We start from the raw sequence: 23,105 nt of genomic DNA on the forward strand, positions 1-23,105 counted from the left end.
GTCACCTATGTGTCTAAAAGAATCAATTAAAACTATGCACTAACATAAAAGCAAGATAATGCTTTTAGGTATTTAATCTTTATTTTTAAAGTGATTTGGTTAAGTTCACTACACAACCTGTGAAAGTCACAGGTAAATAGACCTTCCCTGTTTCCCTTTTTTTTATAATTGCTGCTATATTTCATGTGCTTCATTCATCAGTACCAACTCTTTCCAGGCAGTTGGCAGAATGAATTAGCTGTAAATAGTGATATTTCAAATAATATATACAAAACAATTGGAACTATATAGACCCTTTAAAGTAATCCAAAGACAGGCCCAGTGCCATTATTTTGCTGAACTCTAAAATATAATAGTATAGAATTGTAGTAATTAAGGGAAGGGAGCATATGTTTTTTGAACTAGGTTAATCCTATTTGAGATATTCATAAATACATCTTCAAGTAATTATTCCTTTAAATGCCTCTTATATTGAAAAGATCCGTTATCCGGAAACCGGTTGTGTAAAAAGCTCTGAATTACAGAAAGGCCATCTCCCATAGACTCCATTTTATCCAAATAATCAATTTTTTTAATAAAACAGTGCCTTGTATTTGATCTAAACTAAGATATAATTCATCCTTATTGGAAGCAAAACCAGCCTGTTGGATTTATTTATTATTTACATAATTTTCTATAAGACTGAAGGTATGAAGATTCAAATTACAGAAAGTCCATTATTCGGAAAACCCCAGGTCCCAAGCATTCTGTATAACAGGTCCCATATCTGTATAAACCATATCACTGAACAAGAGTTTTACATTTTGAAAACCAACAACATAAACTAAGAGCAATAAAGGAGGGATTGTAAAGTCATGAAAAAACTGGAGGGGTGTATAAAACAATCCAATTCTGTTAACTAATCTGTTTTAAAATGCAATCAATAACCAGAGAAAAAAAACATTACTAGCCTTTTGGTGTTAGAATACTTCTTAATGGACTGATTTATTGAATAAGATGGTAACTGTTTACCTATTTTTCAGTTTGAGTCATAATTTCTGTTTTATTTATTTTAGATGTGCAATCACATTGCACTGAAATGTGAATGTGTTAAAGGATGGACTGAAGAAGACTACTTCAAAGAGAGTGTCTGTGTGATGTAGGATTCCTCTGTGCTGTATCACCCCTTTTTTGTGAGATGACTATAAGTGGAGAAATTATAGTAAATATTTAAACTTTGTAAATCTCTGCACCAGACCCTATATTTTGGTTCTCTGATTTAAGGATGCAGTTTACGGAAGTTCATGTAGATTTGCAATGTAGGGAGCTGGATAGTGATGGGCGAATTTGCGCCGTTTGGCCAAAAAATTTCTCGTTGACGCCGGCGGGCGTTTTTGACGCCAGCGTCCGTTTTTTAGACGCCGGCAAATTTTTTGGGCGAATTTTCGCTGACGTTTCGTGTATTTATTCGCTGGAGGCGAATCGCGCAAATTCACCGCGAATTCGCGCCTGGCGTATAAATTTGCCCATCACTAGAGCTGGAGGGTTACAGGGACAAATTTCTATAAAATAATAAAATAAATAAAAGAATATAAAAGAATCAGTGTTTCATAGGAACCTGCATATGCATTAAATAGTTGCTTGTGCAACAGAATCAGTGAATACTGTAAACCCATACTGTCAGTAATTATTTGTCAGTCTTTGACATCAGAGAGAGACAAATATGGGGATATGATTTGTTGTAAATGAGTGAAGAATGAGAAATAAGAATGGAATGGAAGCTTGGAGAAAAGCAAGACAGGGGTGAATATTAGAGACCAAAGGAGAACATAACAGGGCATGAGTCTGAACTAAAAAAAGATATTTATTTAACATTGGGATACCAAATATGCCTACATACATTTTGGCGATGGATATTTCTGACTGTAGTGAAATATTTTTGGTCTAAACTTATGTGCTATTAAATATACATATGACAACAAGGATAAGTAGAAAAGTATTCGCAAATGACTATGAAGATTTTCATTCATCCAGGTCATGGTATATCTAGTATAGGTAAATCTAAAAACAACTGGACTTGCTGAGTAATCATTGATTACTCAGCAAGTCCAGTTGTTTTTAGATTTACCTATACTAGATATTCGCAAATGGCATTCTAATTTATTGATTGTTAAAAGTATCAAATGATAAGTATGATTGTTAAAAAAGTAATACGTTTAGTAAAGCTAAATATCTATAAATAAAATGTACCTGCCTTTAAAGTTAGAACACTTTAGTTACTGAAATATTTGAATTAACTTTATTAAAAATAATGTAATTTATCACAATACTCTTAAATAATTAAGTGTTTTCCCACAGTGAATGACCTTATAAGGTGTACAGAAAATGTGCTTCCCATTACTTTTTATGGGAAACATGCTGTGAACGTACAGGAAATAAATGGAGGAAAAGTGAATAAAATTATATTTTTCAACATTTGTTTCCTCTTTCTAGGAACACTTCTGTGACCAGAATATGTTGTTTGAGTTTTCCAGTAAACAAAGCACTGTTCTGCACATAGAAGCAGAAGAACACTTGAAATGGGACTATTGATTTTGTAAACTTTAGCTTGTGCTGTGTGTGGAACACAATGTAACTGACATTATGGATATTGCTTGTAAACACTGACAACCCACTAGCTGCTATTAAAATAGTCCTGCTCAATCACCAGAAACCATGAGCATTACAGTATTTTTAATGTGTACAATATTTCATAAACAAGATTGTCTTCAAATAACATAACAAATATAGAGCTAACATTCTTTGTATCTAATTTAACTACAGTGCTACAGTACCTTTGTAATGCAAAGTCTATGCACTGTACAAAAGTAGAAGAATTTCCTTCCTTATATCAATTTTTTCTACACTGGAATATCTTGCCTAACTGTTAAAATTAAGAATAATTATATGGCAAAAAAAAAAAGAATATATAGTATTAATATAATTGTATTAGGCGATGCACTTCTTTTAGACCGTTGATTTTAAACCTAATACTATGTTCTAAATGCATACTGAGAGTCTCAGAAGGTAACATACAAGTCAAATAGTATAATATTTTTTAAATTTCTTACCTGTGCACACAGTTTTGCATACTGACTTTGTATTACACCGATCAATTTTTTTACAGCAGGGATCTGAAAATGAAAATACAGCTGTTTATTATAATGCTCAGGTCTCTGTAGTAATGATGAAGTTTATAAGTATGCAATTGTATCTTGGTTTAGGTTTAAGCCATATAAAACCACTAAAAATCTAAATAGTGGCCTATAATTCTACATTACAGAACTCTCAGACATTTTGGGGCAGATTCACTAAGGGTCGAATTTCGAAGTAAAAAATACTTCGAAATTCGACCCTCGAATTGAAATCCTTCGACTTCGAATATCGAAGTCGAAGGATTTAGCGCTAAACGTTCGTTCGATCGATCGAAGGATTTTTCGTTCGATCGAAGGATTAAATCCTTCGAATCGAACGATTCGAAGGATTTTAATCCAACGATCGAAGGAAAATCCTTCGATCAAAAAAAGTTTAGCAAGCCTATGGGGACCTTCCCCATAGGCTAACATTGACTTCGATAGGTTTTATCTGCCGAAGTAGGGGGTCGAAGTTTTTTTTAAAGGGAAAGTACTTCGACTATCGAATGGTCGAATAGTCGAACGATTTTTTACTTCGAATCGTTCGAATCGAAGGTCGTAGTCGAAGGTCGAAGTAGCCCATTCGATGGTCGAAGTACCCAAAAAATACTTCGAAATTCGAAGTATTTTTCATTCGAATCCTTCACTCGAACTTAGTGAATCGGCCCCTTTATGTACTATCTAGTTTTAGCATAAATTAAATCAATATTTATTATGATTGCTTTCTCTAATGGATTTATTATATGACTAATTTGTGATATGTTAATATTTATACATTTTAACCACAATTATGCTTGTGGCTTAATTAAAAATCAGTGAATTTGAATAAAACAAGCAAGTAGAGCATAAAGAAATACTAATTGACCCAATGCCCAAATCCTCCCTCTGGCCAGCAGAAAAAATTGTTGTGTGCATGATTTAGGTTTTTTTGAAAATAGTAAAAAAAGTTTAAAGTAATGTATTATTTATATGCATAGTTTATTGGTTCTCAAGCAACTGGAAACAAAGTCAAATTGTGTAAAACTAAACAATTCAAATAAATGATGGTATACAAACAAGAACTATTATGCAATGGGAAGAATTCACGGTAATAATGCAAAAGATTTTCTTTCAGACATGATGGAAAAAAATGTAATTTGAGATTAAAACAAAAATGGTGTATGATATATGTTAAAAAATGTAATAAAAAATATTAAAAGTAATTGTTTATTTACTGTATATGCATGGTTTTTGGGGTCTTAAGCAAATTCAAAGAAAGTCCAGCTATAGAAACAAGAACTATTGTGCAATGTGAACAATTCATGCTAACAATGCTAAAGATTTTCTTGCAGACCTGTCTGAAAAAATGCGAATTGAAAATAATCGCTTATCTTTACATCATAAGTAGGAAAATAAATTCACTATAAATTAGTCAACTATAAATGAAATGCAAATAATGAATGCAACTATTTATATATCTATGAGCAAGTGCATCCCTAAGACAGATCAAAGTGCCACAATAAGCCTGAAAATAGGCTGAATATAATTTTGTAATATACTGTCCCTATCTATTTACATAACCATCAAATAAGTAATTGTTATGTGTTACAGTTTGTAAAATTGAAACCAACCAGTTTCATTGATGGCCGGGTCAATTTAAAAGTACACATTTTGACAACACTGCATACATCAGTTGTTTAGTCGATCTGACAGGTTAAAAGATTTCTGTTGACTAACGATAATTCTTCTGCATGTATTTAATTAATTAAAACTTTAATCAATCCATAATTCATTTGTATGCAAAACATATACAAACTCAAACATAAAGGTCCATATCTTTTTAACCTAATACATTTAAAGGGATTCTGTCATGATTTTTATGATGTATTTTCCTATTTCTAAATTACACTGTTTACACTGCAAATAATTCACTCTACAATATAAAATGCAATTCCTGAAGCAGCAAGTGTATTTTTTTAAGTTATAATATTGGTTTGTAGGCAGCTATCTCAGGTCATATTGCCTGGTCATGTGCTTTCAGAAAGAACCAGCACTTTAGGATGGAACTGCTTTCTGGCAGGCTGTTTCTCCAACTCAAAGACCTGACTTTTTCTATTGAGTGCTGTTCTTAAGTCTACCAGGCAGCTGTTATCTTGTGTTAAGGAGCTGCTATTTTGTTACCTTTCCATTGTTCTGTTGTTGGGCTGCTGGGGGGGAGGGAGGGGGATGATATCACTCCAAATTGCAGTACAGCAGTAAAGAGTGACTAAAGTTTATCAGAGCACAAGTCACATGACCTGAGGCAGCGGGGAAACTGACAATATGTCTAGCCCCATGTCAAATTTCAAAATTAAATATAAAAATTCAGTTTTGAGAAATTGATTTCATTGCAGAATTCTGCTGGAGCAGCACTATTAACTGATGTGTTTTGGGAAAAAAAAATCCCATGACAGTATCCCAGATCTTGGGTCAGTATTACCATGTTCAGAGAAAAAATATGCTATGCCTCTGTTGATTAATATCATGACATTTCTTAAATTGTATATTGATGACTTATTCTGCAGTGCTTTGCAGTGATAATACATAACTCATATAATTTCCTTACTCATGAGAGCTTACAGTCTAATGCACCTATAACATTCACATACACTATGCTCATTTTTATCAGGAGCCAATGAACCTGCCTTTTTGTTTTTGTCCAAGGCAAAAGCATAGAAAAACAGATAAACTTCTTACAGAAAGTTCCCTGGATCTAGGATCCCAGAGATGGAAGGCAGCAGTGCTGATCATTGTGCCACCGTGCTCAAAAAAAAAAATAGAATAGTGCCTACTTCTGCATCTTCTCTTTAATTTACAACTTTAACATTTCTTGTCTTATTAGACAAAATTGAGGACAAAAAATAAAAATATCACAATAAAAATAAATCAGATCTATGAAAAATGTAGTAGGTTCAGTCAGTTGGAATGGCACTATATTTAGTTAGACTGTTCTCTCCGTACATAAAAAGCATCCACATTATTAAGCCAATTTATCCTACAACACTGCTTCCAAATGACAGGTATATAGACAAAGTACTTTTACCATTCCCAAGGGCCTAATTCTTTTATATACAGAACTTGAGATAACATTCTGCATCTTATGAACGAGATCTTGCAGGGGCTTCAATTTTATTTCAAATTTAAAATGGCATTAAACACCAACTGTTAGCCTAAGATAATAATGCTGACACAAATATTGTTTGGCTTGCCAAACACCACTCTCTTGTTTTTATTGCAGAGTATAGTATCTATTGCTAGGCCTAATGGTAATCGTTATAGCATTTTATTGCGGTTTCTAGTGTGCAAGGTACTCTTCCTGTTGTCCTCCAGTTGAAGGGAAATTATAAACTGCCTGAATTCATAGTGAGATGTCATGGTTGCCTCTGCACAATGGTCGGAGGGCTGTAAGGATGATAGGTTAATGCATGTAAAGTTTTACACCAGTAGCATCCTATTTCTGGACCCATACCTAGTGCTAGGGGGCAAAGAGTTTGGTTAGGCCTAAGATAGAGAAGGTTACACGTTAACAGAGCATACTAAAATATCAGTAGGCTTAAATCAGCAAAAGTTTTCACCAAGTTTCACCGTAAAAATGGCCATAGATGCAAATGAATAAAAAATATTGTAGTGTGTGAAAAAAAATTGTCACAGGTCAGAAACGGGTCAGATTAGAACTAGTGATGGGCGAATGTGGGGTGTTTTGCTGAAAAATTTGCGAATTTCCATCAAAATTTGTGAAACAGCAAAAAATTTGTGAAACGGCGCCGGCATCTCGTTTTTGACGCCGGCGCACATTTGCTGGCGAAAATGCGCCGGTGTCCAAAAAAAACGGACACGGCATCCATTTTTTTTTTTTGATGCTGGTGAATTTTTGCGGGCAAACCGTGGGAATTCACCGCAAATAAATTCGCCCATCACTAATTAGAATACATAGGAAAAACCCCTAATGAAGGACAGCCATTAGCAGCAACAAATGGATAATATGGCAACTGCTAGAATACTTGAGAACACAGGAACAGCTGAGGACACAGAAACTACCAAAGCTCCAAAAAGTCCAAAACTAACAAAAGTAAAAAGTAATGCCTAGATGAGGACTGATGCTTAGCAAGCTATTTAGCAGTTTGCATTTAGAATACAGTACATTGCAATTTTCAAAATACATGGAAAGAGTTCAATAGAGTGAGCAGATACCCCTCAGTGGGTCAGCCACCCATCATTCCATAGACAGGCTTGGGTCATTTTGAGTGTTCAATATAGAGTGAGCAAAAAAATATGTATTTCGGGAATGGAAAATAAATGAAGAACTGTCTGAAAATCCATGCCTTGCATTAACTGTTGGAGCCCACAGCTGCAGACAATAGTGCATTTGTATAGTGTGCACAAAATGCTTTATGAATTACTGTACATGCATCCATGCTCCTGGAGGTGCTTTCAGACGAAACGGTGGTTAAAGTACCTCCTCTGTCAGTAAACTTTCATTAGACCCCATAAATAAGGGGTTAGATAAAGATAACATAAAAACAAGATTGCATGCCATGGGCCTTAATCACATAAGGTATGTAGACATAAAAAACCCACTATAATGCAGATAATTTAAAAAATATTGTTTCCCCTTCAACAGTTCCATATACTACTGTATGTGCTATTAATGAATGTACTATTATATGTAAGAAAACATGCACAACACTGTTGTGTTTGTGTTTATGACACTGCAGCAAAATCTGTTAAAAGCTCAGGGTCAGACTGGGCCAGGGGGGCAACCAGGAAAAACCTGGAAGGCTCTGGACCACTGAACCAAGCCTACTCTCCCAGGGCTCAGGAAACCCTTTCCTGCCTTATCCGCTCTGATCACACTGATAGAGGAAGCAGGTGAAAGAGATGCACTGGGGGGGGGAGAGTCAGGTGATGCATTGCACTAGGGTGGTCTGCACAGATATTGGGAGGAGGGCTAACTAAACCCTAAAAATTAATATGGCTAAAAAATGCCATATTTCATATATTGAGCAGCTGTTGAGAAGCTAAGCTTAGGGGTCGTTGTTAAATTCTGATGTTAGTTGCACTGGTTTCTAAGCTGTCATATAGTAATTATCTGTATTAATTATTAATCATATTAATTATTAATCAGCCGTATACTGTTACATTTATATTCTATGTGTACTGTATATTTTGAGTCATTACCATAGATCATGTGCAGTGAATCAGCAGAAAAGAAGATGAGGAGCTACTGGGGCATTTTTGGAGAAAACGATCTTCCCTGCTAAAGGGCTGTGGTTACCTTGGGCTGGTACAGAAGCCCACAACATAATGTAAAGCATTTCTAGCTACTTCTTTAGTTAAGCTTTAGTTCTCCTTTAAGGTTGCAGCCTGGCAGGCTCCTGACACCCCAGTTCAAAACTGCAAAAAAGTTTGTGCAAAGTACAGAATAATGTAACAATGGATCTACTCTACCAACTACTAAAGGAAAAAAAGGTTGTTCCACACCTAGGATTTTCCTTTCCAGATATATTGGATGAAACAGCTACTAGTTATAAGCTAAATGACGACTAAAAAGAAGGCGATTGAAGAAAAAATTTGAAATTTCTGCATTTATAATGATATTATTATGAATAAGAATAATAATTAATGATCAATACAATTTGATGATAAAAATAGTGTATATGCCATCATCAGGTTCAGCAGCACATGCCTTTTAGAAAACATTTAGTTCTGTGTCAGAGAGAGAGTTTTATGAGAATCATATTTTTATCACATTTTACAGCGACTCTTTGTTTAGATATCCTGTGAGAAAATATACGTTTTATTTTTCCTGAAAAGGGAAGCGAATGTCCCTTTGCAAAGATAAATAAGTGCTGTTTATATAAAAGCAAAAGATGGGACAGGAACTTAAACTAAGGGGCATTTAAATGTACTCTGAAGTGGTCAATTGCACTAAAATCAACCCAGCAGTCTCACTAATGATGCGATCATGATGCTTTTAAGATGTTTATTTCCCACTGAGTGCCACTAGACATGATTATGGTTAAAAAGCTCTTTTTGCAACATGCAATCGGAAAGCCATAGCCATAGAGTTTATTTATTTTCTGAGGCTTTGTAAATGTTCTGCAGTCTATTGCAAGGGGGAGAAGGTTACACAAACAACAAGGTTGATATGGGACTGGATAGGAAGAATAGTCTGCTGCTTAAATTAAAGAGGTACTACCATTGTGAAATGTCTTCTTTAAAGGGCACAACATACTTAAACAGATCAATGTCCAATTAAAAACATAGAGCCAGTATGGTTAAAGGTCAAAAAAATAATAATCTTTCTGGCATTTATTACATGGAAAACTAGGTCTTGCAAAGGGTCAGTGCTTCACATATAATATAAATTACAATGCAGAACTTTTAAGAATTTAAATTAATAAAACAGAAAGTACAATACCACAATACCACATGTATTTTAAAACATGTACATATTTATGTAATATGTGTAGAAATATCCTGCAGTAAATTAGAATATATATACGATATCTACATACAAACAGTAAATACAATGTTATCATATGCTATACTTTGAAACTAAATTGATGATAATCAGAGGCACTTCTAAGCAGCGGCCCCGATTCCACCCCCCCAACGCGCACGCACTCTATGCCGCCTGAGGCAAGGTTCTCACCTTGCATTATGGCAGGAGCGGCCCTGATGACAATATATGTAGTAGGTGAAAATACTCTCTGCATTCCCAGAGTTGTATCACCATTTATTAACAGTAGCAAAAGGGTCGGCGCACAACAAGGTGGCTTCAAGATATCGAGCTGTTAACCTATTTGGATCGTTCCTTCCAATATATGACATACCTCAATTCAGCTGCCAGCCCCATTTGCCCTTACTGTAGGGTATAGAAATATGGCTATGAGTCAATTTAACTAAAACTAGATAGCTCAATAAACAAAACAGAGCTCTCAAATGCACAGCATGCTTCATAACTTGGAGGTTCCATTACTCCATTTCCAAAGACTGTATATAGAATATCCTATTGCCTTGCATCATTCATTTCAATCAGTTGCTTTATTTTCTAGATCTAACAAATATAGGTTCAAACTCAACTAATATTTCATTAGTGATCCAGTTAGCCAAACACAATGGTTCTCAACACATTAGACTGCAACATACACTTGATTTTTTTTTTCTCTTGTGAAGCTCGACAGAATTAGTATCAAGATATTTTTGAGGCAGGCTCGCCTAGTTAACCTATGGTTAGATCCCAAGATAAGAGCATTTCAATTCATTATGTAAGGTTTTCAAAAGTAACAAGGAACTGAACTGAAAATCTGAATGGTGGAACACAAGGGAAATTATAAACTTCACTCAAATGATCAATAATTGTGTAAATTAATAACCCCCCCCCATGCAAAATAATCATAACCTTTACATGTATCCAACAAACATTAGCTTGTACATGGTAGTAAGTAGAAATTAAAAAAGAAAAAATATATAGTATGTAATGATATACTGTAATATATCATTGGACAATTAGTTTGTTGGGTTTTTTTTACATTTACTAGATATATGCTTTACATGATGTATCTGTTCTTCTTTTGTGTTTATTTACAAAATAAACCTATTTCAACAAAGATTTATCTTTTATATATATGTGAAATATGTGCATACTTTATGTGCATAAAACATACCTTCTCCGCACATTTGTATTTATACTCAAGTGGGATTAGACATATTGATTGCCTTGACAATGGTATTTTCAGCAACATCATAAAGTCTGTTCTCAATGGGGGTGCTAAGGTGCTGCAGCTTTTGCAGTCCATAGAGAATGACAGTAGAGAAAATAGCTTTATGCAACTAATGCAAGGCAAAATAAATCCTTCTGGATCATTAAGTTGCTAAGGTGAAGGGGCTTGTGTACCATGGTGTAGTTATAAACTATAGTGTGTAGAGTCAGGGAGAAGATAGTAGAAGAATCACACTAGACTCAGTACCAGAGAAGTAATAGCAAGAATCCTATGGAAAAGAGAAAGGAGAAAAGGCAATGAAGATGAGCCCCTCAGATCAGATAGTGACCAAAAATCAGAAAGCTACTACAAACAGTGCTGAATATTATGATGTAACTGGATTAAAATCAAAATGTTATCTAGCATGGAAAGTTCAATAGAAACTTGGGAAGAAAATTGGGACAATTAGAAGTGTATCTTGTTCCACTCTTGTACACTTAAAGCATTTATAAAACTGTCACGTTCGGTATCCCAAAACCAGAACAAATGCCAAAGTTCAGGTCATGGTACAAGCTTCTGCTTATAAAAGCCTCCTATCACATCGAGAGGAACCATTCAATACTCAGATGCTACCAGTTCTTAAAGGAATTCTGTCATGATTTTTATTATATAATATTTATTTCTAAATTACACTGTTTATACTGCAAATAATTCACTCACCATATAAAAACTTATTCCTGAACAACAAAGTGTATTTTTTAGTTGTATTATTAGTGTGTAGGCAACCATCTCATGTCATTTTGCCTGGTTATGTGCTTTTAGAAAGAGCCAGAACTACTTTCTGGCAGGCTATTTCTCCTACTCAATGTAACTTAATGTGTCAAAGTGGGACCTAGATTTTTACTGTTGAGTGATGTTCTTTGATCTGCCAGGCAGCTGCTATCTTGTGTTAGGGAGCTGCTATCTGGTTACCTTCCCATTGTTCTGTTGTTAGGCTGCTGAGGGGGGAAAGGAAGGGGGTATCACTCCAACTTGCAGTACAGCAGTAAAGAGTGACTGAAGTTTATCAGAGCACAAGTCACATGACTTGGGGCAGCTGGGAAACTGACAATATGTCTAGCCCCATGTCAGATTTCAAAATTAAATGTTAAAAAAATCTGTTTGCTCTTTTAAGAAACTGATTTCAGTGTAGAATTCTGCTGGAGCATCACTATATATTTTGAAAAAAAAACATGCTTTCCCATGACAGTATCCCTTTAGGTGAAGGTACCAAGGCGAGGGTTCTGGGCAGGAAAGGGAACCAGGACATGTGACAAGAGGAAAGGGTACAGAGGTGTAACTACAGGAAGCAGTCTCTGCGGTTGTAAGGGGGCCCAAGAAATATAAGGGGCCTCATGAGACCCAAATAATGTGCAATTTCAACAACCTCTGCATATGTTTGGGGCCCTAAAATTAATTTGCTGTGGGGCCCAGTAACATCTAGTTACCTCACTGAATGGGTAGTCAGTAATCAGGCAAGTTCGGTTCAGGCACTGAATCAGCAAAGGTCAAGGTCAGGCAAGGGTCATACATCAGGAACAATACATCAGATCAAAAACACACCCATGAACTATCTCACAGTATACCTATGTTGGGCAATGAGTCAGTGCACAGCAGGGGGTGAAAGTCTGATGGCTTATACTGATCACCTGTGGCCAGATTAGCAACAGATGAAACAAACCATGCCTACTTGCTATAACAGGGATAGGAAAAGCAGTGAAGCATGACCTTAGATGTCTGCCCATATAGAGCAGCGGCAATGTAGACTGCATGAAGACACCAGGTCCCTGGTTCAACTCCTGGCAGAATGTTATAAAAACATTACGTTTTTGGTATTAAACACTGATAAATTACACAAACTGCATCCAAACACTTCCCAAGGCATCTAATAAGCTTTAAACATAACTGTACACAATGCAACAGTATTACAGAAATCAGTTTTACTATTGAATTGAATGATGGTACGGCAGTGATCAGATAAATGACAACAGTAACCCACTCCATTTGTAGTTTACATCTTAAGCTTCCTATTGCAAAGTTCAACTCCAAATTAAAGAAAACAGAGAAACCTTTAATCTAACTAGATACAAATAGCTGCACTCAATTCAATAAGATGAATTGAGCTGAATTGGAAAATATTAATTCTATATTAAAATAGACCAGTAAAAAAGTGACAGGTTACAGAAGAGTCAAGGAAAAAAAGATCATATTACCAATATCCACTGCATATTTTCAACTAAGTCTATGCAAAAAGATGGGGGCATGGGTGATTTTTTTTTATCTTCCTACAGGTCAAACGGCTCTACAGATGGTGACTGTGTTTATTAATTAAAAGGAGCATTCTTTCTATAGCAGACATGGCAATATATTAAATAGCAAACATGTTGCATGATAAACAAAGTTTACACAGTCAGTACAAGAGTCTTCCCAGAAAACATGGCAGCGAGAATTGGGGATTTACTTTTGTTGTTGAAAACATTTTTTCCAAGAAAAACTGCCAGTACTCAAAGAAAACAACCAAATTACTCAGTGGACTGATACTAAAAGAAGCTATATGGGATGAAGTTGCTAAAAGACAGGTCTGGTCAGACCTTATGGACTTGACAGGTCAGGTCAAGTACTTAAGGTCCAGAGGAGTTGAATTTGACTTAAAATGAATGTTCTACTTTATAAAAGTATGGGAGTCCCATAGACTCCATTTTATCCAAATAATCCCAATGTCTAAAAATGATTTCCCTTTTCTCTCTAATTATAAAACAGTACCTTGCACTTGATACAAACTAAGATATAATTAACCCTTAGTGGAAGCAGTGTAATGTGCATGTAATGTGTACGTGTTTTTTAGTAGACAAGGTATGAAGAGCCAAAAAAAAGAAAGATCTGTTATCCATAAAACTCCAGGTCCCGAGCATTCTGGATAACAGGTCCCATATATGTATTGTATATACCATAAGGTGTGTTTATTTGTAATCACAGTAAACAGGACAATGCTTTTGTTATGTATATTTTGCCTCTAGTATCCTTGGGATGCACATTCCACAAATTAATTTTACAAACTGTAGATAAAAGATTATATACAAACAAGCATATCCATCATTTAAAAACTAATAAGAGCTCATTACTAAGCTATGAAGAGTCAGTAGAGCTATAAAAATGCGTTTGTACATAATATATATTGCCTTTGCAGCATACTTAAAAGCAATTGCTGCCAAAAATAAAAAAAAATAATGTGTTCTTAGGAAAGTTTACAGAGGGTAACTTTGTAGGTAATGATGCAAGGATTTGCTGCTAATTTCTGAACTACGCCGCTCACAAATGTGTTCGAGAAACTGCAGCAAAAATTTGCCGGCATATTGTCACGCGCATCAAAATTATTCCGACACCCATTGACTTTAATGCATTTGGACAAAATAGTGGTACACATAAAAATTGACACATGCGTCAAAATTGTCGCACGTCAAAATTATTTTGATGCCCATTGACTTCAATGCGTTTCGCCAATTTTACGCATTTCGCCAATTTTTTAATTTTTTAAATCTAAAACTAATCTGGTCTTAATATCTAAAAGCAGTTCTGGGGATACAAAATATACTAGGAACACAGACATGCCCAAATGTTTCCTCACTTACAGTATATTATTTTTATTTTTTATTTTAATGTTTCCTTTTCATTTGCCTTATCTTCCTCCAATGGAGTTTCATTTGATGTCTATGCTGAAATGTATTGAATACTATATGCAGGTAGCCAAAAAATTGTGTTAATGAACCACTACACCAAAACATTAAATAATATTAAAGCAAGTGCTTGTTACTTAACCATGTTCTATACAGGAATGGTTGGTGCTGTTGGCAATAATGATTTTAAGGGTGATTTTGTTGAGTTATATCAACTGGCCAACCTGTGTTCAAGCATCATTTGTTGACTGGCACATAATTGCTGAGATCAGCTTTCATTTAGGGATGCCCAGTCCATGAATTTCAACCCTTCCAAATGATCCCCAATGTTCATATATACTCATACATATTGAGACCTATAATAGGACATGGTCCTGCACCCGAAGGGAATAAGTGTGAAAAATTTAAATATATTTTAAAAATCTATCTGCTTCAAGTGAAAACTCTGTTCACAAAAAGACCTCAATACCCTGTAATGTATCATATAATCTGTGTATCACTCACCTTGATCCATTGGTTGGCATTTTGTTGTGGTTGTTTTCATTTTAAGTGCTTCTCTAACAGACATGTCACAGCAGGAACCTTTATTAGTGTCCTGATCACTGTCAGCTTGATCACTATCCCCATGACCACTGTCTCGCAGGCTTGCCCTTTCTGGGTCTTTAAAAGTTGAGCTACTAATTTGTTACAAGAAAAAGACAGAAAGAAAAAAAAATCAACTAAAAAATAAAACATTTTCTATACATAGGAACACAAATGATAATGTATAGAACATTACTTTAAATGACTTACCTTTGAACAAACTGCTGTCTGCTGCCCATGTAATTGGGCTCTGTGGAGAAATTGTCTGTCTGTGAATTAAAAAGAAAAAAGTGATAATGTATAGATGTTCACTGTACTAATATCCTACTGAGTAGCAACATCTCCTGGTGTATACATGATTAACAATCCAGATATTCACTTTATCATCAAATTTGTGCATTTTAATTAAATAGAAAAATTCTAGAAAATAATCGTGCCCTAGGGACTATTATATGAATCCAGGGCACAATTTACCTGTTAAACAAATATGAAGCCTCAACCAAGTGTTAGAATTGAAGAAGGCATAGTTTATGTTTTCATTAGTTTCTTATGGTGATTGAATGTTTGCAGGAACACAAAAAATACCGGATTGCTGTGTATTATTGAGATGACTTCATATCGCTCATTTTTATTAATATGATGAAATATTTAGCTAAAAATCTGGCTTAGAAACCTTGGGGGAAGGGGTAAAGGGAACATAATGCATTATCATTCAGCAATTCGAGTGGGATGCATTTTTATAAAGCAAACAACAATACTGTACATATGGATAATTCCATCTTCATAATTAGATTTCATCCATTTTAATAGTTGTTGCTATGTAAAATTACTGTATGCAAACAGTGATATTAATGACTGGAGTCAATGAGTGCAAGGGGAGGAAAAACAATTTAACACAGCTTAAGCATTTTCAGAACTCTGCATGTGAAAAAAGCCTTTTGTTTACTGCAATCACAATCCCTTGGACCTTTGCCAAATGTATCCAGAATCTCTTTGAGTGACTCATAGATATTTCAGCGATATGGTGGAAATTAATACTGGGGGAAAAAAAGAGAGCGAGCTTATAAAAAACCCAGCTTGTGCTCCAAGCATGCCTGTAGTCCTGAAAATGAAATACTGACGAAGGCTCAACTGTTTGAGCATCATTTTTTTTAAACTCCATCATGAAGTCTCAGCAACTCTCTCAAAACACTTAAGCTCCACTGAGAGAACACTTAATTAATGACGCAGTAAGCCTAAGGTAATGTTTATTCTTCCACAGCAAGTGTTTACACAAAACTCTAAAATCATAGTTTTCTCTATAAGATTATTTTATTAATTCTACCTTTGTTCCTACTTTAATAGGATTTGAAATTATGTATATATGTGCGTGTGTGTTTGTGTGTGTGTGCGTGTGTGTGAGTGTAAATAAGACTCAAAACATGTTTACTCAAACTCAATTTGATGACTTTCTTTCAAAGTCAATATATACTTTATTACTTTAATTCTACAATTTACAATCTGAGATGTTAACCAAGTCCTATTTTAATTTTAAATTTAAGGATTTGGGAAATATATATATATTTATAGATAGATAGATAGATAGATAGATAGATAATCTTTTTTTCCTTTTAGTTGTGTCATTTAATCAGGCTCTTACAAAAAATGCCAATATCAAGATGTAGAGTTGCAAGTTCTATGATACAGGTTACTTAGTAACGGGCCACAGGTTTGTTAACAATCTAAAAACTTTCTAGTTAAAAGAGTTAAAAAGATTTTTCATACAAATATTTGTACATATATGTGCATGGCTGATTTGCCAGAGCTGATAGAAAACTCTAAAACACAATTTACCTATGTGGTATAATGGCTGAATGGACAAATCTTTAGCTAATTTTGCTAAAACCAGTAGGCCAAACCACCCAATTAATATTTATACTTGCACTTTCATATTGATATAATTACAAAATCAGGAGATTTTGTGATTTGCTTAATTATGCTGAATACTCAGGGGCGCTGTGCCAATGAGGCAAGTTGAGAAACTTGCCTCAGGCAGCAGCATCCCACAGGTTACCAGGGATATCAAAAAGGCACTATTGATAACTTTAAGAGCCAAATTAAGCCGGCTCTTCCAGTGAAGAGAATGCAAATTTGCACTAGCGATGTGGACACATCTGGACCCCCATGAATGGTGAACCCAGGAGGAGGGGCAGCTTTGACCAAACTTGATTCAGTTTGGGTTATTTTTATGTTCCATATAATTAGCATATAATGATCTTCCATGAAACCCTTAGAAGAGAAGTAGATTCCAATACCCCTTAAAAAAATAATAGACTTGTCCTTAAAATAGATTTAATTCATGCTCAAACTTAAATGGACATATACTTAACTGGACATAGGCATACATGCCGCTGTATAAAAAATTGTATGAGGTACAATACTGCAGAAATTTAAAGCAATATGGAAAGATTGGATCCAAATGAGCATACTGTAGTCCTTTTCACTACCACCTCTATGCTGACGAAACTCAGATCTATCTCCCCTCTCCTGATCTCAACCCAGAACTCCTAACTCGGGTCTCCTCCTGCCTGTCCACTATCTCTACTTGGATATGGCAATGCTACCTTAAATTAAACCTCTCTAAAATAGAAATGGTTCACTAACTTTCCTCCAACTAACACCATTAACATCCCGGAAGTATCCATCATAGCAAATCCACTATAACCCCATCTCCCCATGCCCAGTGCCTTGGGGTTATCCTAGATTCTGCCCTGTCCTTCACTCCTCATATCCAGTCACTTATTAAATCATGTCACTTCCACCCAAGGAACATATCCAAAATACAATCATTTATCACTCAAGATGATGCCTAAATTCTTATTCACTCTCTAGTCACATCACGTCTAGACTACAGTAACTCTCTTTTAATTGGCCTTCCCCTCCAGAGACTGTCACCTCTCCAGTCTATAATGAACTCTGCCGTGAGGCTCATGAACCTCAGCAACCGCTCCTCTTCTGCCATGATACTCCCTACACTGGCTTCCGCCACTTTGCAAGGGCTGCACCCCTCCTCTGGAATTCTCTCCCACGGTCTGTCAGACTTTCTCCCAAACTTTCTGCTTTCAAAAGATCTCTTAAGACGCACTTCTTTAGAGAAGCCTACCCTCATTCTGCTTAACTACCAAATACAATACCACATATAGTACACGATCTCTCACTCACTTAATTATGATCTTGCCCACTCCCACACCTTGTGTCTTATTCCCTTTAGATTGTAAGCTCTTTTGCACAGGGCCTTTCTCAATTCTTGTACCGGTATTGGTTGTGTATGTAACTCCATATGTTCCATGTATGTAATTAATGTGATTTAGTTGTATAAACACATTTACTTTACAGCACTGCAAAATATGCTGGCACTATATAAATAAATGTTAATAATAATAATAATAATAATAATAATAATAATAATAAAAATAATAAGGAATTCATTGTGTGAATGTTTTCCTTCATGTTAGTATAACAATTATTATATTGTGTGTAAACAATCTGCTTTGTACTCAATGGAACCATTAATACATTTTAAAAAAGCTACAACAAATCCTGTTTTATTGTTGAGATATTTGATTATGCAAAACTTTATTTAAAAAAATGACATTTCAATGCTTTATTATTGTGGTTTTACTACAATGAAACTCTTAAAAGTATTACATTATGCTTGTTTTGGCAAGTCAGTTCGAATATGCTTTTAATATTTTCTTCAGCAGTTTCTGAATATCAATATGCAAAGTGAATAATGAAACCAAATAAGTAAAAAAGCACAAAACATTGCTTTTGTGTGTCTGGCCATCACTATAAATATTTATCACATCTTATGATTATTGAGCACCATAACTATAAATGTAGCAAGGACATCTTCAAAATGTTTACGATATCAAAATAAATCAGATAAGCCAATTCTTAGAAATTATTTGAAAAATGTTTAAAAGTAAAAAATATCAGCAAAATGTTTAAAAGTAAAAACATCAACATTACATACGGCCATATGACAAGATGACAAGATAAACAAACAATTCGACCCTTCGAATTTAAATATTGAATTTGAAGGATTTTAGCGCAAAAGCTTCGATCGAATGATTCAAACGATTTTAAGCGATCGATCAAATGATTTTTATTCAATCACAAAAAACTTAGAAAAGTGCTCTGGAAGGTCCCCATAGGCTAACATTGCACTTCGGTAGGTTTAAAGTGACGAAGTATGAAGTCAGAGACAGTACTTCGATTATTGAATGGTTGAATAGTCAAACGATTTTTACTTCGAATCATTTGAATCATTTGATTTGACCAATTCGATGGTCGAAGTACCCAAAAAATACTTCGAAATTCGAATATTTTTGCATTAGAATGATTCTGCCCCTTAGACTCACATTTTATTGTGTACATATACATATAAAAAATGTTTATGCTGCATTTGGGGTGGTGACTAGATAAAAGAAAAAAAAAGAAAAAAATTCACTGTAGAATGGATTTATGTATGTAGACTAAGCTTTTCACTAAAAAGCACAGTAGTATGTGACTGTAGACCAGAAAGGCTCAGCCCAGGATCAAGACTTCAGTCTTTTTAATTTTGTAGTTGGTTAAGGCCACAATACATAATTATTTTCAAAAGTCTATAAACTATTTATATTTGTGGAACCTTGCCTCTAAGAAACAGTTACTGTCATAGTTCTCTGTGCTTTACCACTCCCCATAGCCCTTATGAGATAATAATCTTTATTATGATTATTTAGCTATCAAGATTGAAATTATTTATTTTAGACTGCCCTAGTTTCTATTCAGCTATAATGCATACATATACATGTATTGCTAATTAGCCATGAAGGGATTTAAATAAGCAAATGAACAACATAGGGCATGACACAATGAAAAGTTGTACCTGGAGTGGGGTGCTTAAATGCTGCATTTTTCCTGCAATTGCCACTGACAAGGAAATAAAGAAAGTCATAAAAAGTGAAATATACTTAATAAAAAATATACTTTTTATTATTTATGTGTTTTTCTAAGAAAGCGTAGTAGGATCAGATGTAATTATATGTTTCAGTGAATATAAATTTCCTTCTTAGCAAAACTATATCATTATATGTACTATCGTTGTTCTAAAATCAATTCCCTTTGCAAATACTGCCACTATCTTGTTTTAAAAGCCTGTCCAGAAAACCACCTTGTTCCAATTTCCTTGTCAGATTAATACATAAGCATTTGTTATCAGCTATTGCTTGTCAATAAGGTGCATCCAAATCCATTTAATGGAGAAAAATTGCTAAGACATCATTTCTGAATGACTGAACAACGTCAAAGTAAAAGAAAAATAAAATCCCAGATTTAGAATTTTAGCAGTCTTAAATATTGAAACGCTACAATATTTTCCACTGTGAGAATTTCACACTAGACAGTATAACTTGCACCCACTTATCACAACAAGTTTCTCATTTACTCTAAGAGGAAGTGTAATTTAACATGTCAGTTCATCTGTGTCAAACATTTGCAAAATACTAAGGGATTTGCATGAAGGGTTCCACCTGTGATAGAGTGCTGTGCCAAGCAAATAATAGGCAAAGCAAAGAGACATTTCTAAATGTAAAGCAAAAATATTATTTTACTCTTGCTGAAATAGAGCTTCACCCTCCACCATTTAACAGGTGTTACCATATTTATTAGTGATGGGTTAAGCTTTTTATATAGCACACAAAAGGTTTTTACCAAATATAATTTTTAAGTAATAACTATGGTGGTCACTTATAATGTATATATTATATATAATGTATAAATTCTGTTGTAATTAACCCACTGAAAAGTATGAAAAAAAACATTAAAAGCATTAAAAAACAAGAATGATACCTAAAGGTCAATAAATAAAAAGCTCCGGTTCTTCTTTCTCTGAGCAGATGGATGCAGTGAAACCTTATGATTGAATTTGAAACGCTTTAATGCACCTTTTATCAGCATCACTCCTGCTGTTGGCATTCCTTAACACTACTAACAAAGATCATGTTTACAAGAATTAGCCAACTGAAATGATATGGAATATCCTATTACGTGTGGCTTATTAAATAATACACAGGGAAATAGGAAACATTTCTGGTCAGAGAATCAGAGAATAATTAGTATAGAAAAGTATTTTTTAGAGGAGATATATAAAAATACTAGCTTTATTATCATTGTTATTCAGTGTTTTTGTTACTCTTTAAATGTAAAGTAAGCAATTTTTTTCTTTAAAAATTTCCTGCTTCTTAACAGTATCAAATATTGTAAAATATAAGAGAAAACTGAAAATCCTTCTTCATCTCTAGTAAATTCTTTCCTATTGCATATCCTATTGCTTATGGCTGAAATAGAGAAACAGGTTTGTAATGAAATAGATGGCTCTATGCTTTCACGTCATTCCTAAAAATATTTATATCAGTAACCCACATAGAAATGAAAACAAAAAATACACTACAACATTATTAAAAAAGAAATATGAGGTAACCATGTTTCTGTGCTACTAAAAGCAACAAAAAAGGTAGCCTGATACCATGTCTGCAACAGAAACATAGTGCTAGCCTGGCTGTAGTCTTGTAAGCTCTGTTTTTTATTGAATTGCTTCCTACACATTTTGTTGTTGTTTATTTTATGTGTGGTTGAATATAAAACTGGAACAGTTCAATAAAGAAATCCAATGGCGCACAGGATTAGTGCAAGCAAGTATGCCTTGCGTGTTTAATGCGGAGTGCAAAGTTTTGTGGTCACGCTCCTTTGTCAAGCATAACTGGAAAACTGGAACCATAGCTTGAAAGTTAATAAACTGAACCAAAGTCAACGATTTTTTAGACATAGATTTGTAATTTTTTTATGTCTCAGTGGAATCTTTGCTACTATCAGCTTTGAATCAGTTAATGAATCATTTGCCAACACAATTAAACCATAGAGATCCACAAAAAAAGTGCTGCATTATATTTTTCTTGTTTTTTTAATAATTTACAAACATCTACTGTCTTTATCTTCTGGTCCTTCTTCTCAATCCTGCCCTTACACAGGCAAGACTCCTAAAGCTGGTTTACAGCACAGTGGGAAAAACTTTGGATTGCACAGAAACAGGGTAAAATGTATATTTTGTTTAAACCACATAACTGGTTATTATGTGTCATCTCAACTTTTTCTGTAAAATGGCTTTTGGTTATCTGGGTGTTTAGACTAATAGAAACATCTCCTAATATATGCTGATTACAGCCTAGATCAAAAAATGGAAAGCTACTACTTAATCATTCTTCAGATTTTAAAGTCTTCCAGAATCTTAAATGTGGTCATTATTTTTTCTCAACTTTAAACTTTAGAAGAGATCTATTTGTATCTGATGTTGGGCAATGGCTAAAACCTCCTTACTTTTGTATAAATAATGTATATATGAAACCTCTTCAAATACCTTATGCACATGCCCTTGTGCTAACTGAATTTATAAATATGACTAGAAAAGTTGTTGTTTAAATACGGTCTTGCAAAACTTAACATTTTAATACAAAATCAACTTTTCAACCCTCACAGCTGTATCTATCTATCTATCTATCTATCTATCTATCTATCTATCTATCTATCTATCTATCTATCTATCTATCTACCTATCTAATGAAACACATTGTAAAAGGTATGGATCTTTATCTTAAAGAACATGGAATGATATTTTTTTTGTTTGAATAGAAAACTGTAAGAATGGCAGTAGTCATTTTAATAATAATTTAAAGCTGTTATTTGTACGTTTTCTGTGATCATTTTTGCTATACTCGTGTCATTTTCTCCACTGTAATGACTAAGAGCTCAGGAGAGAACAAGAGAACACACAAGGTACTTAAAAGCTTTAGCGATTTAATCTTGTTCTTGATCATCAAAGCAGAACAGCCTTTATGATTGTCAAATCTGAATAT

General features: G+C 34.4%; 1 protein-coding gene across 4 annotated transcripts in view; it reads right to left on the reverse strand.

Annotated features, from left to right (window-relative positions):
- The window catches only part of pcdh17.S (protocadherin 17 S homeolog), a 92,098-nt gene that overhangs the window by 40,857 nt on the left and 28,136 nt on the right, over positions 1-23,105 (reverse strand). For 2 of the 4 annotated variants that reach the window (XM_041584342.1, XM_041584344.1), the window contains 3 exons: positions 15,382-15,440; positions 15,094-15,263; positions 3,090-3,152 (listed from right to left, as the gene is read on the reverse strand). In XM_041584342.1, coding sequence (XP_041440276.1) covers positions 3,090-3,152; positions 15,094-15,263; positions 15,382-15,440 — 292 coding nt within the window. Of the gene's footprint in view, positions 1-3,089; positions 3,153-15,093; positions 15,267-15,381; positions 15,441-23,105 lie in introns of all 4 variants that reach the window. The other 2 variants (XM_041584341.1, XM_041584343.1) reach the window with 1 other exon arrangement.

The sequence above is a fragment of the Xenopus laevis genome, chromosome 2S (assembly GCF_017654675.1).
Source record: "Xenopus laevis strain J_2021 chromosome 2S, Xenopus_laevis_v10.1, whole genome shotgun sequence".
NCBI classification, from domain to species: domain Eukaryota; kingdom Metazoa; phylum Chordata; class Amphibia; order Anura; family Pipidae; genus Xenopus; species Xenopus laevis.